Here is a 21,743-nt window from a genome sequence, read left to right on the forward strand (position 1 = left end):
TCCATCAGTGGGCGAGAGGATAAAATCGTCGGTTCGCGCCTCGCCAACTTGCTGGCCACGTGTTTCCCGGGTTTCTTCCACGTCAAATACCTGAATAGGTGCCAGTTACCCTTAAAAGACCACCCGGAATGCATTATTCCCGGCGTAACAACCATCATAAATGCATACAACTACTATTACAAGACAATTATGTCACACTTTACCATGGGCGATATAGCCCAGAACAAGGGTCGGCAAACTTTTTTGATCGTCGACCCTCTACAAGTTTTCGAAACCTCACATCGACCCCCACCAAAAAGTGTGTGTTACAAACAAAAAAGCACTTACCGTTTTAATATATTTAATTTTGCATGTTTTTTCATTTATTGTACATTTGTTAATAATAATTTTTGTAACTGACAATCAATGAGATGGATAAGCTTGATCCTTACCTCCCCTTATCCTTAGCTTAAGCTCGATAATCGACCCCCCAATAATGTTATATAGACCACTTTGGCAACTCAGACCTCTTTTTGATGCTATAAAGTATCTTATAACAGTAGAAAATGGACTCAAAATGTGAACATTATATCCTTACTATCATACTACTGTTAATCCTAACTACTGGTTCAATTAGTTTGGATTAGCACCACTGTATATAATACATACTTGTCTATTATATTCTAAAAAGTTAAAATAGTTCAAAAATAAAAGTGATTTTCAATTTTATTAGTTAAGTAGATAGATTAGTGTTTAAAAGTAATGGAAAAAGTCTTAATTAATGCAAAATAAGCAAGAATTCAGAGTAGAGCAAGCAACAGGTTGCTCTAATAGTTAAAAAACTAAATTATTACATTGCAGGAAAGTGTGCTTGCTTTTCCATAGACTTAACAATGCACTTTTGCCATTTCCGCACACCTGAACCATTGTACCTTTCTCAAATCATTCTTCAGAGGCATCATCTACAAGGTAAGAGCTTTAATTTGATACCTGTACTGTACTTTTAGCCCCAGCCCTTTTCTCAAACGAAGTCTTACAGTCTCAAACCCTCTTTTCATTAATATAAAGGTTAGATTAGATTGGAGTACCATTGTTTTATTCTTAACATGCAAAAATTTTGAGCATTGTCAAAGATCTGACCATAAAAATATGGGTAAAGCCTTAAAAGCAAGACTGAAGATCAGTCTCACCCTTTTGAGCGGTTCTATACACAAAGCAGGAATAAATAAATGAAAGCAATAACAACTATTTTTAACTTTCACTTTGAGTAAAGTGAAGGAACAATTTAGATTTTTAAACCCATAATCTTATTTTTTCTGTAGATTTCTGTACTCCGCATTTGTGATATTTTGTAAAATATAAACCTTCAAATGCAGAGTTTCTACTACAGTTTGATGTGTCAAAAATGTCAAACCCAATTGTAATTTATGGATTTCATGAAAATGATTAAGTACTATATATTTACTTTTAGGCAGATCCCAAATGAGGTGGACGTAGTACCATGGCACTACATTGTTGGATGGAAAAAGGTGTGCTCGGAAATCCACTCTCACAAACACCCAATTAACACGCAATATTCATAGAAAACTGAAATTCAAACATAGTTATAACCTGGAAATATTAATACTGTAATTGGTTATTTGAAATCCTTTTACTGTAATTGCTAATGTGAATACAACAAAAAGTGGAGAAAAATATTATTTTATTATATGTAATTTTAATTCTTACATAAATAGAAAAACATGAACTGATATGAAACTGAATAATAATAATTATTCTTATTCACAGCTCAATTTCATATTCAGTTCTCTTTTTACATTTTGTTTCTTTAATCAGAATAACTTGCTAATGATGATGAAATGTAACTTTTTCTCAAAAAGCTTCATATCAAATGAGTCTTCTGTTAACGAAAGGATGATTTAATGAAATTTAATAATTCCAAAGCACTTTAAACACTTCTCCCCAAGTGTTTACCTCCTTGCCGAAGTACAGGATGCGACCTATCCGGCCAGACCACTCGTGAATGTTTGCGAGTCAGCTTGTGTTCGAACCTGTATTCTTTGGCCTCTGCCATCTGGTTTCCAGATTCGTATAGCAGAAAATAAAACTAAGCAGTAGCCCAACAAACTGGATGTCACTTGAAAAAACAAAATACTGGCAAGCAGTTGGCTGCACTGCTGACTTTTCTTGTCACTTTACTTCCTTCCATCTCTTTACTGGAAAACTTGAATTACAGCAGAAAATTTTAAATATTTTGCAGCATCTTTCAGCATTCTTTATTGGAGTTTAGAATTAAAACATGCTTTAGAGCCTATACAAAATTTGTAAATGCAAGGCACCAGTGCATAGAAGATTGTGTCGACAATCAAATTCATTATCTGATAGTCTTATCTCAGATAGTCTGATCTCTCTCACCTGTATTCAAGAATAATAGCCCAACTCGAAATATCCAGAAAAAATTACACAACAGATTAGATTCAAATTTGGATCTCTCACAACAGTTTGCTGATGTGTTAAAAAAAAATCATCCAGATGACTCTAGGAGCTATCATCTCCAGTCATATGTAAATAACATATTTATATAGAAAAATTTATTATAGAGCATACTGATCTGTAAAAAAAAAATACACAGACTCTTTACTACTTGAATCAGTATCTCTAGGGATTTTTAATTAATTTTTATGAAGATACCTTGCAATTTCTAAAAAAAACAATGAACTGTTTGATGGATTTAATTAAAAGTTAACAACTAAAGCAAAAGAACTGAAATAACAAAAAAGAAAAACCAAACTTTATAACTAATCTCGTGGCAAGGACGTACTTATTATTTAACATTACTGCTCTCTACATATTAAAAGACCTTTCTTCATATTAAGAGTTCAGCCAGACAAACAATGGAGTGTCTTAATAAGGCCCAATACATCTGAATCAAAATGTTCATCCTTGATAACTTGTGAGGATTATAATTTGATTTGAACAGAGGTTCTTAACAGCAGCTAAAAACGTCTTAATCGGTTTGTCTGTTCAGCCATTTATACACAAGTACAAATTACAAAGTGACAAAAATTCATTTGAAATAACGCTAAGTAAAAATATTTTGAGTTACAAACAACTTTTCCACAGCTGCAACTAGGCACCTCCAGAGTCAGATAAATGTAATATTTTAATTTAACATTTCATACCCAAATTAAAATGTATGCATTGTTTTAATTTTAAACTTCAATAAAACAGGAATTTACAAATTAAGATTGTTTATCAACCATCTGTCTGAAGTCTTTCTTTTAAACAAGTTCTTTCGTGCATAGTTAAATCACTTGGTGCCTTAAAATACCTTTCATAGAATTCATACCTTTTCTTAGAATGGGTTCTTCTATGCATCTTTTAACTTTGCTTTCTGCTAAAATTTCTTTCTGCAGATGTCGCACGCAAGATCTTTAGGCTATTGTAACATGCATTCTAATGTGTGATATTAAAGCTGATTTCACTTTGAAATGCTCGAGACAAATTTCGCATTCAAAAGGTTTGCTGTCGACATGACGCACGTTGTGTTCAATTAGTAACAACAGTGATTTGAAAGCTTTTCCACAAATTTCGCAAGAGAAAGGCATTACATCCAAATGATGATTCTGATGTGCCAATAAAGCTGATCTGAAACTAAATGATTTGGTGCAGAATTTGCATTGAAAAGATCTTTCTTTGCTATGACATATCTGATGATGTGTTAAACTCCGTTTGGCCTTAAATGCTTTACCACAGATTTCACACAAAAAAGACTTCACGCCCGAATGAACTTTCTGATGCACCAATAATGATGATCTCCATTTAAATGATTTGGTGCATAATTTGCATTGAAATTCTCTTATGTTGCTATGAATCTTCTGATGTTGTTGTAAGGAATATCTACTCTTAAATTGTTTTCCACAGAGTTTACAATTGCATGAACGACGCATTTTATAGGAATGATACTGTTTGTGTACTTTCAAACCAGTCTTTGTCTTAAAACTTTTTCTGCAGATTTCACATTCAAATAGCCTTTCATCAGAATGATACCTTAAATGGGTCCCAAAATAAATTCGATCATGATATATTTTCCCACAAATCTCACACAGAAATAGTTTATTTTCAGGATACATCAGTTTCTTCGGCTTAACTTTCTTTACAGCACGTTTGCACGGGTCGTGGCAGACTTTCGAGCGACGTTTAACTTTGTAATGATATTTCCTGTGCTTCGCTAGTTCGGACAAAAGTTTAAATTGCTTCTTGCATTTTGAACAAGAAAACGGAGTCCCTTCTATATGTGACTTTTTGTGTTCCTCGAAATAACATTTGAAGAAAAACTGTTTTTTACAGACATTACAAGCATAAGTTCTTCTATTGGAATGTTCAAACAGATGATTGCCATATAGTATACTATATGAAAATGTCTTCTTGCAAATATAACACTCCAGCCTCTTTCTTGACGAAATGAATAAATGCCTTTTCAAAACCCGATTTCTGGCTAATTTCAATTTAATAATAAATTTTGGATTTGAGTTACTAATTCTTTTGTAATTTTTCATGAGATTGAGGTTAATACGATTACAACAGTTCTTCGTATGAGTCCCTTTGTTGAGGTTATCAGTAAAAACATTCTTTCTCGTTTCTTCATTTCCTGAAAGGAGAAAAATGAAATAAAATTCGAAATTTCAGTTAATTAAATGTAAACTTCTTTCTAAAATATCAAAATAAAAATGAAATTTGAGATGAAATATCTTCAATAACTTAAATATTTAATTTCCATTTATTGAAAATTAAAACAAGTAAAACACTCAATTATGTATTTCATTTCAACATGATTCAAAAGATATTTTTATTTTATTCTTATTAGTTTTACAAGTTGCTGCATAACTTTTGCAAATTTAGTGATTATTTACATAAACATAATGAGTCTATTCCCAATGTTATGGCCTTACATTGCTAAACACACTGTATATAAAAATGAATAAAGTAATATCTGTTACCTCCAATTTCCTTATCTGATGAAGACAACTTTGTAATTTCTGTACAATCAGAAGAATCACATAATTTATTATTGTTGACTGGATAAGAGAAATTACAACCTTCGTGGTTCTTGATATTTGATACATCAATTTCTTTCTGCCGCGACTAGAATTAGAAACAAAATAATTACATTTACAGTATATTTATTTACTCTTCATTTCCATATTTCATTTTAATGCTACTAACCTTTAAAGCTTGTGCTTTTTCACTTTCAAAATTCACTTTTTCACAAATAACTTTGCATTGTAATTTTAATTTTGGGTCCAGCAGAATATCAGGATTATTATTATTCCACTGCAACTCTTTTGTAACGAGATATCTTTCTTCCTCTTGTAAGTTTTCTAGAAAAATAAATAAAGCTTAGAATTAGTTTTACACGAAATCTAAAAACTTGCTGTAAATAAAGTTACTGAATTCTGAATCACATCATTTTATATACAAGTGTAATATTTTATTAATGAAATGCTTTACAATATGCAAAAACCTATGTACAAAATAATAAATATTGGATTTATGGAAAACTCAAACACTTGAAAAACTTGACAATAACTTAAAGATATTTAAATATAGATAATATTTTTCTTTTAATATAAAATGTAAATTAATTAAGATTTCAACCCATCTGATAACAGTAGGCTAATATCTTATTTGTTTTTATTAGTGGCATCAAAACATTCTCAGAAATGGTTGAAACTCAATATAGCGTACAACCAAATAAGTAAACATGAAGAGAGCTGCAACTTCATGCAGCACTCTTTCAACTTATTCTTGCTCCTGCAAATGCACCCACATACAGGCAGCAGAATGATCCATGGTGGAATTTATTATTGCCTGTTGTGAGCGCAGTTTAGCAACAGAATGTAACTTCCAGAACAAAACACTGGCATATATTAAACATGTTGAATGAGGCACATGGTAAGTCAGAAATAATTAATTAATATGTATGAATATGTAAGCACTTATGTGAAAAGTAGGAACATTCAGAACATTGAAAAAGCTAACCCATGCCAAGTGGAGGAAAATGGCTTCTAGAGGTGCTTCGAGATGATGTACTGTACAAGCACTAGCAAGTGTGTTCTTGCTCAAGAGAAATACTTTGAAGGGCTTGCTTAAATCTCCTTAGGGGCTGTCCATAAATTACATCTGCATTCTTCATAAAACTTTTATTCTCTCTCTCTCTCTTGTCCCAGTTTCCACCATAAAGCCCTCTCCTCTTCACATGTCCAAGAAAACTCAACTCCCCTTAAAACCGTTATCACTTTATGAATGCCAGATACCATAAGTAAAAACAAGACAAAAAATTTGAAAATAAATATAATCTTCTTTTCTAACATTTATCCCTCATTGGTGCAGGGTCCACTTGTTTACATGTATTCCTCCATTTTACCCGATCTAGTGCATCATTTGGTGAAATTCCCATTGTTTCCGTATCTTCTGTGATTTGGTGAAGTCACCGTTTTTTGGAGCGTCCACGAGGTCTAATTTCCCTCGGTCATAATAGAGAATACTTTTACCCATTGAGTTGTCATTGCTGTGCATAACATGTCCGTGCCAGCTTAATCAAGTTTCTCGCATCTTGTCCATAACTGGTCGAACTCCTGGTTGTTTTCTGAAGTTGTTCGTTACGTGATGAAAGCACACAAGACTCAATAATGATCTTAACATTCTCATTTCCATGATGTTTAGTGCCTGTTCGTGCTTCTTTGTGACATTCCAGCATCCCGACCCGTACATTGCTACTGGTTGGACAAATGACTTATGAATTTTTGCCTTAAGCCCTGGTCACACTATGCGATCTGCAGCCACGCAGGTGACTGCAACCGCGACAAGCGCGAGTCACGCGCATCTTCTCGTGGTCACACATTGTTCATTGACGTTGCAACTCGGAACACACGACCCTATAATAAACCAATAAAATTACAGTAGCTTGTTTTTGTCTACTTTCGTGAGTTTACAGACATTTTACATTCTACTTCAAAGTATTTATAGAATTTTAGCTACTTTTCTTATTAAAATAGCAAGCAGTTCCTTTTCTGGAATAAATAATAGAAAAAGGACAATAATTTTGTTAGATCTGGTGAGAATATACGAAGAGAAAAATAAAAAAAAACATTCATGCTGGGTTAAAACTTGGCAAAATGAAAATCGACGGGCTAAACAATCATGCTTTCACCAGCTGATGAATGAATTAAGGCTTTCGAATGTCGAAGGATATAGGGGATATATCCATATGAATATAATTTATACTTATATATTGTTCAAGTTTTTAATGCTTTAGGGACAAAGAACTAGATTTTATCACTTTAGTATAACACTTTTATTTAACACATGTCTTCTTTTACACACAAAGGAAAAAAGGGGTCAGCTACAACAAAGGGTTCTGTTTTTATACATAGAACCAGAGCGCCATCTGTGGGGAAATACCCACAACACAAATAGCAGAATTAAAGAACATTAAAATTACCTAGATCACAACAGTAACAATGATAATAATAACAGTAGCAACAACAACAACAATAATAATTATTATCCCCCTTTTTTACTATCTTTACACTTTCCCCTAATTTTAGAGTTTTTTAATTCTTCAGTTGACTATTGCTGATATTTGTGTCTCAAATTTAGTCTTACCAAGGGGTTTAGTGAGTGCATCTGCAATCTGAGCTTCAGTGGGACAAAACTTCACATCCACCTCACCACTCAGAAACTTTTCATGAATGAAGTGATAGCGTACATCAATGTGCTTGCTGCGTCTGTTTATTATTCCAGTCTTTATTAAATGGATTGAGCTCTGATTATCTATGTTTAATTCAACTTTTACTTCCCTGCATATAAGTTCTTGGATGAGGGATTTTAGGTATAGCACTTCTTTGCAGCAGTCTGCAGCTGCAATGTACTCAGCTTCCGTGGATGATAATGCAACAATAGGTTGACGCCTTGAGCACCAGCTGATTGGTCCTCCTGCATACATTACTACAAATCCAGTAGTGCTTCTTCTTGTTTCATCATCTCCAGCATAATCAGCATCACAAAAGGCTTTAATTGTTTCTGCATCATGTTCTCGATTATATTGTATTCCCTTTTCTGTTGTCCCTATCAAATATTTCATTATTCTTTTTAAAGCAATTACATCTTCCTTTGTGGGATTTTCAATGTATCTACTTGCTATGTTAACTGAATGAGCAATGTCAGGACGTGTTCTGGTAGCAAGATAGAGCAAACTTCCAACAGCTTCTCTGTATGGGAACTTCTTTTCTGGTTCTATGCCTCTATCAATATTTTTCAATCCTGGAGTGTTCACTATTTTTGCATTTTCCATGTTGAATTTTTCCAGTGTCGTTTTTAAGTATTTGGTCTGAGTCAATCTTATTCCATGTTCATTTTTATGTATTTCCATTCCCAGAAAGGTTGTTGGATCATCGTCTTTTTTAATTTCAAATTCTTCTTCAAGACTTTTCACTAGGTCTCTTAACTCAGAGATGTCTTTTCCTATTACTATTCCATCATCAACATATATTGCTAATATAATAGAACCATTGTTATTCTTAAAGATGCATTTTTCTGTAGTTATTGGCATCAATCCTTTAGTTTTCATAACTGAGGTAAATTTTCTGTTCCAAGTTACAGGTGCTTGTTTGAGACCATACAATGCTTTGTTCAACTTGCAGATCTTTCCTCGTTCATTATAGCCTTGAGGTACTTTCATAAATACCTCTTCACGAATTTCACCATACAGGAAAGCAGTCTTGACATCAAATTTGATCATTGAGTAATTTTTCTGGGCTGCTAATGCAAAGATAACTCTGAGAGAGCTCGCATTCACTACAGGACTAAATATTTCTTCAATATCTAGAGTGTTCTTTTGCTCACACCCTCGAACTACTAACCTTGCTTTGTATCGTCCATCTTCTTTTTGTCTAAATATCCATTTGTTTGTTAAGATTCGTTTTCCTTTGGCTTCATTTTCATTAACTAGTTCCCAAGTATTGTTTTTATTTAGTGATTCCTTTTCTTCCTTGATTGCTGCAATCCATTTTTCTTTTTCATCTCCAGCAATTGCTTCTTGATACGTCATCAGAACATAATCATGATACTTGCTGGGAATTTTTCTTACTCTTTTTGTCTTGCTCTCTTCAACTTCTATTTGTTCAGGGATTTCCTCTTCAATTTCATCATCTTCTGTCGGTTCTTGCGTTTCCTGCACTTCCTCTGTATCTTGTCCTTCTTTATTTTCTGCTTCCTCCCTTAATCTTATGTACACCTCTTTATTTTTTTCTTCGGCTCTTTCTCTTCTGTGTTCATTAAACACTACATCTCTAGCAATAATTACTTTCTCTTTCTCTGGATCCCACAGACGGAAACCATTTGGAGCATATCCTATGAAAATCAGTCTTTTACTCCTAGACTCGAGTTTTTTTATGTGTCCTAGCACTTTGGCGTAAGCTTCACAACCAAATACTTTTATGTTTGACACGTCTGGCCTTCTTTTATACCATTTTTCAGCAGGTGTCACTTCTACTGTGTCTGAATGGCAACGATTAAGAAGATAAGCTGAGCTTCTAACAGCCTCTCCCCAGAGCCTCTCTTCAGCCCCTGATTCATACAGTAGTGCTCTGGCTTTCTCCATAATTGTTCGATTGAGCCTTTCCGATTTTCCATTCTGTTGAGGTGTATGGGGAATGCTATAGTCAAGGACAATTCCTTTGTTTTTGCACCAATTCTTAAACTCATTACTGGAGTATTCTCCTCCATTGTCACATCTCAATTTTGACACTTTTAGATTTTGAAGAGCTTCTGCTTCCAGTACAAATTCTTTAATGTATTCAGAGGCTTCAAATTTGTTTTTTAGTAGATATATCACTGCATAATGGGTGTAGTCATCCATAATTGTTAAGAAGTATTTCTTTTCATCCCATGTTTCAGGTTCTACAGGGCCACACACATCAGTATGCAGGATTTGCAGAGCTCGTTCTGCCCTTTGTCTTTCCTTAACAAAAGGTAGTCGCGTTTGTTTGGCTTTGATGCAAGTTTGGCATGTATGATCCAGTTCCTCGCAATCTCTCCCTGATATGTTCATTCCATTGACTAGGTTAATCGTTTTCTTTATGCTGCTAATTCCAGGATGTCCCAATCTTGCATGCCAAAGTTGAGCTTCAGTTTTTTTTGGTATACTTCTGTTACTGTTTGCTTTAGTCTTGCTTTGGACTATCATAGAGCTATCCTTACTTGTCGTTTTTAGGGCAACTGTGTAAAGTCCATTTTCCTGCTTTACACCTTCACAGATAATATCATCATCTTTTGTGATAATAACTTTATCTTTGGTAAATGTGACTTCACCATCATTTTCAGTGACAGCATTAACTGACAACAAGTCTGTACATAAATCAGGCACATATAATGTCTTTTCGAGTATAAAGTCTTCACCTTCAATTCTTCCTACTCCATATGCCTTCATTGATTCACAGTCCTTTGCTACCATCACACTTTGTGTATTTTTGGAAAAACCTTTCAACAAAGAGATGTCATTTGTCATGTGTGTTGTACAACCTGAATCAACCACAAATTCTTTATCTCTTAGGATTCTATTTGACTGTGCTAAGAAGGACACTTTCTCTTGGCTACTTCTTCTGTTGAATGTATTATGGTCAATTTTAGGTCTAAAATAACAGTCCTCTTCAGCATGGTTGTTCTTCTTACACACACCACACCACTTAGATCTTGCCCTGAAGTAACAGTCTTTGTCAGTGTGGTTACCTTTTTTACATATTTTGCATGTTATTTGTGATCTGATTTTGTTAGGACAATTTATCACTTGGTGGCCTTTAGCATTACAAATAAAACATCCTTTCTGCGAGAGAGGTCGTCGTTTCGGGCAGGATTGAGAGAGAATGGAAGGGAAGTAAGATTTGGAAATATGGGACACGTCGGTTTTTGCACGAACCCTTACAGCATATAATAAAATAATTGCAAAAGTGTAGCATCAATGGCAAGTAGCATAGATGTTATAAAATTATTCGTTTTTCCTACATTATTTAATTATGGAGTATTAAATAAATCTTACCTTTTCTACTGACAGCTTTTATCCTTTTTAAACGTAAACTCTCTTCCGCTGGATATTCGTGAAAACTTGTTCCATCTTTTTTTGATTTATTTGATGTACAAAACGGCACAGAGCAATGAACCATTTTAAATCAAACTTTATAAAAATTTACCAATATCTTGATGTAAAATATTTTCAAAATTTTGAATTTTTTAAATATATTATAACCACGTCTTTACAACAGAATTAGCATTGATCACTTGATCGAATAGTCCGGTCATCAGCGCTCCTAGTGAGGACTATGTGCAAACCGCCTCAGGAAACGACACACGTGTTCGGAGCAAATGACTAGGCTGTTTCTTATTGTAGGCTGTGAATGAACTAATATACTTTATTCATTTTATATCAAACAAGATTATTTATTTTCGTAATAAACATATGATTACCAGTAGCAATAGATGTAACATTCGCTGATTTAAAAAATAATTAAAAATTAAAAAAATATATAAAATATTGGAACTGAAGGTCATAACTTGAATATTTATGATGCATTAACATGTTATAGCCGAATGAACTTATTATAGTAATATTATTGCATGAATATGCTAAAAATGAAATAAAAAATTATCAGAAAATGAAAAATTAAGGAAAAAACATCGATAATTAAAATTTTTTACATCGACAAAACACCACCTGGACAAAAATATGTGAAACAGACGATAAACAAGACGATACCGTCAAGTGCTGACATCTGTTGTCGATAGATTTTATAAAAATCGATTTTTAACAGGGTAACGATAGATCGGTACCCTGGCCGGGAAAGGGATAAGCATTTATTTTATTCAATTGTATACAGTATTATTAAAAGTATTCAAACTTTTTAAAATAAATCTAACAATAACTTTTATAAATTCAGATTTGATTTATACAGTGGTGATATTCAGCGGGTTCGCACGGGTTCGGCCGAAAATTTTAACAACGGGTTCGGCCGAACCCGTTGTTAAAATTTTCAGTTTTCCAAACCTTGTTAAACACACAGAACATTTCTCAGTAGTTTTGTTTTTTTTTAAAAAATATATTAAAATATACGTATTATAATGTGTAATACTACTAAACTAGACCCTTATACCCTGTTCACACCAAGCATTTCAATCTAGATTGTGAGCAAAGTCGGGGACTATGTCTTGGCGCGATCTCTTTCGACCGTTTCAATCTCGACCGAAACAAGGTTTAATCGCGATCAACTCGAGAGTTCTTGAAACTAGATCCAGTCATAAGAGAGATCCCACAATCTCACGCGTGCGAGATAATACAAGATGGCTGTGGAACACGTGTTGGGCTATGGACAGCAAAATAAAAAGGATATTGCATTTCGAGAGATGATGACATCTGTCTATTATCAGCAGTGCCATTCGGAGTGAAAAATTTCTCTGCCTAAAAAAAAAAAAAGAAAAAAAAAGTTTGACAGCAGTAATATACTATTGTTACCTGGTCTTCGCCCAGAGGCCCTTACGTTCCAAATACGCCACTGATTATTAGATATATCACAAGAAAAGGTATTGTATTTATTTCTAGCCAAAACTTCCATTTCGTTTGTCGGTGATTGTCAGGGAAAAATTTTCTACTAGAAACCCTTTGTTAACTATTTCGAATATCACCACTGGATTTATATCAAATATAGCATTTAAATGTACTGAAACTGAGTTAATACAAATGATATAATCAAGATATGTTTACAAATACACAACACAAAGTATGACATGTCACAAAGACGTTTTCTGATTGGATGCGTGTTCGCAACCGTCGCAAGTAGAACAAACTTTTTGTTTCTAGTTGCGGTTGTAGTCGCTCACGCGACTGGAAATCACATAGTGTGACCAGGGCTTTAAGATGCATTGGCATCTTTTTATTGCAAAGCACTCCAGTTACCTCTCTCTATTTCATCCTGGCAGTTTGTATCACATTCGAGATTTCCAAGATAAAGGAGCCTAAGTATTTGAATTTGTAGTTTTTATAATTTCTTAGTAATATATTAAAATTTTTCTATTTATCTGAGTGCTACATTCTAAATATTCAGTTTTCTAAATGTTTATCGCAAACATTTTTTGCTCAGGCAATCTTTCAAGTCTTGTGCTTATTTTTCAAGGTTTTTTAAATTCTGGTCTGCAATTAAAATTGCAGATCAAAATGGTTGAAACAAATATAATAAAATGCATAAACTGCATAAAATTTAATGTAATAAATGGACATGCACTAAACCTCAACCCCTCCTCTTTATCTGACTTGTAATCCTCTCCCTCCATTCGAATATGGATGTCGTTAATGGACAGTCCCAATTTCAAAAATAAAAATTTCCATGAACTCCAAACAATCTGATGAATTAACAGGCTATATTAAGATGAATTTAATAACCTTATATAAAGTAATTATATCTAATTATTAAATAAGCCCAATAATTTGGCAGATCATTAGGCATTACTTAAAAATTGGGCTAGTGTATTACTGTTTATTTCTAAGAACCTTTTGACACTATTTTTATAAAAATCTGTTAGGAATAAAATACTTTCTCTTTGTTATTTCAACATACCTTTATTCTCGTTCACATTCACAGTAAACGTGTCATTCGTACAGTTGGGTTCGTCGTCAAATTCTTTTTTTATTTCGTATTTGAAATCCGCATAAATGTAGTTCTCTTGAAAATATGCACTGTTACCTTTATGTATCATCTCTTCTCCATTTTTCAACTGTTTTGGAAAAAATTTCATTAAAGTATTATAACAATTGATTTATAAAGGAAAGTAGAATTGCTAAAATTTGTAACACGAAGGATGATTATAACAAATGATAGCATTAACTATTATAACAATATTTAAGCAGTGTTATAACTATTAATACTACATATATTCAATATGTATATGTATTGATCAATGGTTTAATGCTACGAGAATAGAGATGATGCCAGTTTATTTGGAGTATGTAAGACTAGAGTGGTGTATGCTGTTTTTAAGAATGTTCCTACTGTTTGTGTGGATTACATTCCTTATTCTTCAGATATTCAACATGTTCTCTGGACAAACATACATTTCTTATGTTTTCTTGCACTATCAGCCCCAACATGTTGCCAATGACATACAGTTATTAGCAATTATTGTTAAGATGGCTTCTTCTTGCAGAAAGCCCATGCAAGAAGAGGCCCAGCAACTTTCTCAGCAACTAAAAATCTATTTTTGAATTAAAAATGCCATAATTTCCTTGTAGTCCTGATTGTTTCCATGATCTATGTGCTTATTTGGTGACAATGACATCAAACAGCACAGATATGAAGAAATTTTTGACAAAAAAATGATATCCCTTGTTCAGGTACCAATCTCAAGCAGTTTTTCACTACTGTATAATTGAGACCAAATTTCTGGACATTGGCTTTGTTTTCTACTGACTTGGCTCCTCTATATGTGTAAAATGCCAAAGACTAGTTAGACAATGCATCGCACAACATCTAAAATTTAATCCCCCAACAGTAACGATGTTTATTAGGCAAATACACGAGATTAGTTTTATTTTTTGTAACTATGCTTTTGATGACACTAATTTACCAACATAGAGTATAATGTTGCCTAAGCACCTTGTTAGCATGCTCCAGAAGAGGTTTATATTTTATACAGGGATCACAACCAGGTTGTCTTGGACTTTACAAACTATCCATTAAAACGTGCATTATCAACAAGACAAAAAAAGCACAGGTGGGAAACTGCGATTAAACATTTTCCCAAATCACAGAGGTCTCTTGTGAACAGAAAGTAACCAATATGACAACTGTTGGCTTTCTGATCAGGCCTGCATTTATCATGTAGCCAAAAAGCCTTTTGTTTCTGCTACAGTAATTTTAGTCTAATTTCTCCATAGAGGTGAAATATTATGCAATGTACTGTGACGGACTTTCTGTGAATACATATTTGATTCTGTCATCATGAAGGGGAGATGATTAGTGAAGAAAAGATAGCAGTAGGAAATAGAATAATCAGTAGGATGCATATGTTTAGAGCTAGAAAGTTCTTTAAAATGGAAAGGAAGAGGAAAAGGATTCTCAGATAATAAAATTTTTCTATATTTTTTGTCATCCATATCATCTTCACTACCTGACATAGGATGAGAATTGATGAGATTGAGATGTTCATATGCATATATATATGCTATGCCAGGGTGAAGTAATGGCTGGCTGAGTGCTGTAGTGGATGATTACAGGCCGTGGGCACTGAAGTTGTCTCCAGTCGACACCTAAGTAACCGAGGATGGTTGTATCTAAAATTTAATATGTATGGAAGTGATAGATTGGATGGAAGTCAAGTCCAGGTAGTATAACTGGCAATGCATCCATACAGAATGAGAAGCTAGCGGTATTGAATGATGCACACTGTCCTCTTTGCTAGAATTATAGCTGTCGTTCTGAAGAGCATCGAAATATGTTACTCATAATCATTCAAGTGAGAAGCCATTATTAAAACTATTTAAAATGTACATTATAAATATCAATTACAATGTAGATTATTATATGTAATATAATGACTATAAAAGTTTTAAAAATATTATAATGTAAGCCTGTATTACAGAAGCAAAATACCAATACTAAGTATGTATATAGTATAGTAATGTATTTTGAAGTTAGAACAGGTGCTGTTAGAGAAAGGCAGATCAACAAACAACGACTAACCTGTTACAAAGCTATACATCCACAAGAGCCGAATTATCGGGCTAGAACATTACCGTATGACCATCGACGGTCATTACAATGCCGGCTGGGGACACATTAATTGCCCACGTCCTCCCAAAGGCACTCAACTATCAGGCTAGAGTTGGCTATAATAAATAAATAATTAATAAGACAATTTGGCACTAGAGCTTGGCGTTAGGCGCCATCTCTTACTAAACTTGATAATTATAATTAAATTAAATAAATAATTTTAATAATTTGGAACTGGAAGAAAAGAAATCGGCCCGAAAGCGGGACTCTAACCCGCAACTTCTGCTATCCGTGCAGACACGTTACCAGTTACGCTACCCGGACCTTCAGTCGATTTGCCTCCTCCAGTATGATGGTCGTCGTGTTAGCTTATATATCAGTGGCGTGCCGTGACATTTGATGACAGGGAAGCTGTGTTTCTGTAAGAAGCCGACTTCCAGGGGCAATCAGTTAAATGCGCGTCAGTGATGGTCTAGGGCAGTGGTTTCTTAACCTTTTTATACTCTCCGCCCACCAAATATTTCATAATTTTTTGTGACCTCCATTTTTTAATAATAATTTATATTTGATAATTTATCTATAATAAATTGATTTGTTTTATTATTGCTTTATTTTTTATATAATAAATGTAAATCATAATTTTATTATTTCATTATCTATTTAAATAACATTCAAACTTCACAATTAAACACGAAAACTCATTAATTTTTAACAGAAAATAAAATAAGAAACATGTCGATAAATCGATCCAATGTCGATGCTAAAACTAAACTAAAACGCCCAATTGTGGTAAGGATTTTGCATAACTTTTGCAAAAAATATTTTAAATTTTCAAAGCCTACTATTTTTCCTAATTATTTTTAAAATTCCAAGCATTAATAGTTTCTTAAAATTGCTTTGGAATAAAAGAAGTAAATACTGCGGTGTAAGTAGCATATTTACATTTATTTCTTCTGTACTAACAAAGTTGTATGTAGGAAGAAATACAAAATAAATAAATAAAATCTAATTAGTTAAACTTTATCTTTCTTATTTCACTTTTCAATACGATATTCGATTATACATCAATTTTCTTTTTATTATATTCCGAAGGAAATTTTGCATAATTTGGCGGCCCCCGGCAAACTTCTTACGGACCCCCAGGGGCCGCGGCCCCCCTGTTAAGAATCACTGGTCTAGGGTCCATTCGTATTCATTTGTTCGATAAGCCAGTAAAAACTGTAGACTTCTCTAAATGTATTTTTAATATCACAATTACATTCTGAATCGCTAGCCACGATATAAGGGCTAAAATTAAAAATAAATTATAAAAACTTACTCGGTGAAATAAAATGTGTGGTGGATATACATACCTGGTACAATGTATTGTTCGATTGTATTAATATACTTTTAAAGAAAATTATAATTAAAATATAGCTTTGTAAAGAAACGTACATAAAAATAACATAAAATATTCTTTACTTTTTAAATCTTAAAACAATCCACTTAGTCAAATATCTTGATACGAGTAGCTAATGGATGGAACTAGTGACGGTCCAGGTAGGTGTGTAGTGAGTGTGTGCGTGCCAATCCCGAGGTGCCGATACCGGTCAATGTCAAATGCCTCTTTTGTCGCATCACTAGTATATCTCAAAGGACGCCACAGGGCTGTTGTAAATTTTAAAACATTTTTCACCGTAGCTGTAAAAATCTAACTAATTCGTTTTAATACCAGGTTATACACGGAAATCAGTTTTCCCACTGTACTGAGCGAGTGATTGGTTCTGTTAAGCTTTTGTTGAAGTAAAATTCTGGCTCTTTCAACAGGGTTTTATTTATGTCCCCATTCCCTAATCTCTTAATTATTTAGTCACTTCTTAAGTAGAAATAAGTCGAAACCAGTTACTTTGTACCTGAATATCTGTAGTCTTGGGAAAACAGTGGAAAGACAAATTTTTTATGACAACGGATATATAAATCGTAAATTTAAGGAAAATAAATTCTAGAGCTATTTTTTATGTACCATTGTATGTACTGTACGTCTCATTCATTAAATTTGGTTGTAAATGATGCCTTTGTGACTCGTAATTTTTTTAGTCTGCAAATATGAAATAAATAAATAAAAAGTTATTACTACATTTATTTCTCTTATCGTTTTCGAAAATTACAAAGAATTGGAAAAATAACTATTAATTAGTTTATTTTTCCAATTTAATAATCTATTAAAGATCTCGCGGGCCGGATAGAAACTTTTCGCCAGCCGTAGCTGGCCCGCAGGTTGGCCCGCCGTCGATCTAGTCTGCTCGTTGATTCACATAATCGGGCGAGGGTGGGCCCGAATATCTAGCAGGCGGCTAACAGCCCACAACCGCTCCGGGATATATAATCGCGTACTCTTTACGCGTGTGTCGCTTCTACCAGCTAAACCGTGACGTTGGTGCTCTGTAAAACGCATGCGCCAATGCCTATAATCTGGCTGCTTGGAAGTTGACAGGCAGGGCTGGCTAACAGCTCAGAACCGGTCCGGGTTATAAAGTTGGACTCCGTACGCGCTGTGCTCGCTTCTACCAGCTAAACCGGGTGAGGTTGGTGCACTGTAAACCGCATGTGCTAATGCCTATATAATCTGGCTGATTAGAAACTGACCCGGTTTCGACACTCTTTCGCCAACGAATTATTCGAATATACAATAGCAATCTTATCGTTTTTTTTTCACACGTAGTATAGAAATTTGTAAAAGATACATAATGCAGTTATAATAAAATATTCATTTTAATTAATTCAAAGTACGTTAAATATATGAAAATTTATATTTTATAAAATACAAGGGAAGGTCATTGGAAGGTGGAATCGGCGCTTCCATCGCTTCAATGACGGCACGCCACTGTTATATATACTGGAGGAGGCGATTGGACTGAAGGTCCGGGTAGCGTAACTGGTAACGTGTCTGCACAGATAGCAGAAGTTGCGGGTTCGAGTCCCGCTTCGGGCCAATTTCTTTTCCTCCAGTTCCAAATTATTAAAATTATTTATTTAATTTAATTATAATTATTAAGTTTAGTAAGAGATGGCGCCTAACGCCAAGCTCTAGTGCCAAATTGTCTTATTAATTATTTATTTATTATAGCCGACTCTAGCCCGATAATTCGGCTCTTGTGGATGTATAGAAAGGCAGATCAGCAAAGTTCAGCATGAAATTTTCTATAGTACTATCACATTTATTTTCATACAGCAAAATTATATTCAACAAAAATTCTCAAATTACATGATATATACTGTAAAGGTGCACATTAATATACAAAAATACATAAAATTTAAAAATTTATAACAATATGTCAATGTAAAATTGAAAAATCATTATCACAGCATGCATTATAAGTAGTTGAATCATAGATTAAGTATATTGATATAAATAATACATTCCTTTGTTATAATGACAAAACGTTTAAGAAAATCATAGAAAGGTATATAAAAAGTGAGTAGTAATCAGACCAAGATGGCAATAAACCAGAAAACAATGAACAAACAATGGAATTTCAAATGCTTAAATAAAATATTTCTTGCAACAAAATCTAGTTGTCTGAGTAAAAACATTGAAAATAGATCTTTAGGAATCAAACACAATCAGGTGCCTCCACACTGAAGAAATTATTTGAATGAAAGGGCATTGTAGTGCTACGCAACTATGTATTATTGTTATTATTATTATTATTAATTATTTTCTCGGTTTCCTTTTTGTATGTATCGGGTTTTCTTGGTTTGTACCGTGTCGCGTGGAATTTTCTTATGATGTCACCTTAGGATACGTGAGAAGCTTTCTGATTGGTCCAGAGTGGGACAATAAGTGAAGCGGACTTCCGGAGAGCGGGAAATATAAATTGAGGGACTCTCACGATTGAGGACACTTTTTGGCTGCTTTTGGATTCGTCGAGGAAGGTTGCCGAGGAAGGGTCAGCAAGGACGTCGGAGTTAGACCGGGAGAACAGGAGTCTAGAAAGGGCGACCACTTTCAGTCGGGAAGCACAATCCGTTTCCATCGTAGTGTAATTGAGAAGTATCAACGAGGGACGTACTTCTGGTGACGTAAATTACGTTCAGGTATCGGAAAGAACTATTAGTTTTGTGAATTAACGTAAAGAAAAGGAACGCTTGGAACTCGAGATCGTGTTGCATTTACTTAACATAATACCGTGATTCGTCGAAGGCTAATATATGCAATTATTGTATAGAAGGAAAATGTGTATGTATATATGTATATAGAGTATTGTAAATTTCGTTAGTTTTAAGTCGTGTATCGTGTAAACTTGAGGGTTAGGAAGCATCTCGCGGTTATTGTACTGTTAGAATAAATTACTGTTGTTTCGCCAAATTCGTGCACGTGTAATTGGTCATTACTTGAGTCCTTAACATACATCCTTATTACATCCGTGGACTTAGATCCATCGGATAATCAACATTGGCGTCCGCGACAGGATATTGATCGGGTTGTTTGTTGTAAAAGGACCGACCAAACGTGCATCTTGTATTAACCCCTCATCCTACTGCCGCTTATATCTGTAATTATAGCCATTGGAATTGTAAATTATATTATTGTAAAACCAAAAGGTTTCGGTAAACTATGGATGAACAAATTACCAGCGGATCTTCAGGGGCAGGGGAATTGGGCAATGTGCCTATTGTAACGGGATTTATGGGCATGATCCCATGTTTTTCGAACCTGCCCGGAGATATTTTAGATGTGAGTAGGTTTTTCCAAACCGTCGAGAACGTCGCGTCGTTGGCAAGCTGGGATGAGACTGTGAAGGTCACCGTAGTTCAAGCCCGCCTAAAAGGTGAGCCCTTGTCTTTATTTTTCGATTTAAGGGACCAGGGCGTCATGAGCTATGATGAAATAAGGAGGGCTCTTATAAAGTGCTTTGGTCGTAAAGAAAAAGAACAGGACCCGTTTGATCAGGTATTAAAGATCTCCCAGAGAAGAGGGGAGAGGGTTTGCGAATACGGGATTAGGATTAAGTCGTTGTTTTCACGAGCGGTGACGCGCAATTCTAATTTAGCGACGCTTCGCGACAATGCTGTTAAGGAATGCTTTATAAAAGGACTACTAGCGGAGATTAGGAGGCAGGTGATGCAGAGGCGGCCGGACACCTTGGATGAGGCGATAGTAAAGGCCGAAGAAGAAGAGGAAATCGAATCGGCCTGCAACAAACGAGGTGGGATAAGTGAGGTATGCGCAAATGTTGAGCATGAAAGGGGGTTGGAGAGAAGGGAAGTACAATTGGGTAAGCGTGTAGAGGAGTTGGAGACTCAAATAAGGAGTTTGACCGAGTCCATGGCATCTTTACTCGAGCACATGAAGGGGAACAATAACCGCGAGAGGTGGGGAAAAGAGCGCCGTTGTTACACGTGTGGTGAAATAGGCCATATTTCGAGAAAATGCAACAAGAGAAGAGGTTTAAACTAGTCAGAGGTCATTTGAAAGGTCAGGCGAATGACCGGTTAGTTAAATTAGAACTGACCAGAAAGATCCACTTGTCAGACCGGGGGTTACCGATTGTAAGAGGTGTAATCCTAGGACGTGAAATTGCTGGTCTAGTAGATACAGGTGCAGAAAGGACCGTAATTAAGAATGAATTGACTGAATATATCAGGCGTGAAAATAGGAATTGGGTGGTCCCAAACAATTCATGTATTAGTGGGATGTCGGGAGCACTCATAAACAGTGATGAGGCCGTAGCAATCGAGTGCTGTTTCCACGATGGGAAAAAGGTATGCACGACAACACCAAGTGTTGGGTTTCCTGAAAGGGCAGGTTACGAGATGATCATCGGGATGGACATTATTTGCCAGCACCCTGGGCTGTTGGTGGGGATCGAATCAGTGGTTAAGGCAGATAAGCAAGGTCGTGAAGGGAGATTTTGTATTAATATAAATAGTGAGGTAGGGGTGGCAGAGGTAGAAAGAGAGGTGTGG

The 21,743-nt window shown here is 34.7% G+C and overlaps 1 protein-coding gene across 2 annotated transcripts in view; it reads right to left on the reverse strand.

Annotated features, from left to right (window-relative positions):
• Positions 1 to 3,118: 3,118 nt before the first annotated feature.
• Positions 3,119 to 21,743, reverse strand: part of LOC136980570 (putative zinc finger protein 66) — a 39,052-nt gene continuing 20,427 nt past the window's right edge. For both annotated transcript variants that reach the window (XM_067276705.1, XM_067276706.1), the window contains 4 exons: positions 13,644 to 13,800; positions 5,206 to 5,360; positions 4,980 to 5,124; positions 3,119 to 4,630 (listed from right to left, as the gene is read on the reverse strand). In XM_067276705.1, coding sequence (XP_067132806.1) covers positions 3,414 to 4,630; positions 4,980 to 5,124; positions 5,206 to 5,360; positions 13,644 to 13,800 — 1,674 coding nt within the window. In that variant the 3' untranslated portion in view covers positions 3,119 to 3,413. The remainder of the gene's footprint in view (positions 4,631 to 4,979; positions 5,125 to 5,205; positions 5,361 to 13,643; positions 13,801 to 21,743) is intronic.

The sequence above is a fragment of the Centruroides vittatus genome, unplaced genomic scaffold, assembly GCF_030686945.1.
Source record: "Centruroides vittatus isolate TY-2023 unplaced genomic scaffold, ASM3068694v2 contig_711, whole genome shotgun sequence".
Taxonomy (NCBI): Eukaryota; Metazoa; Arthropoda; class Arachnida; order Scorpiones; family Buthidae; genus Centruroides; species Centruroides vittatus.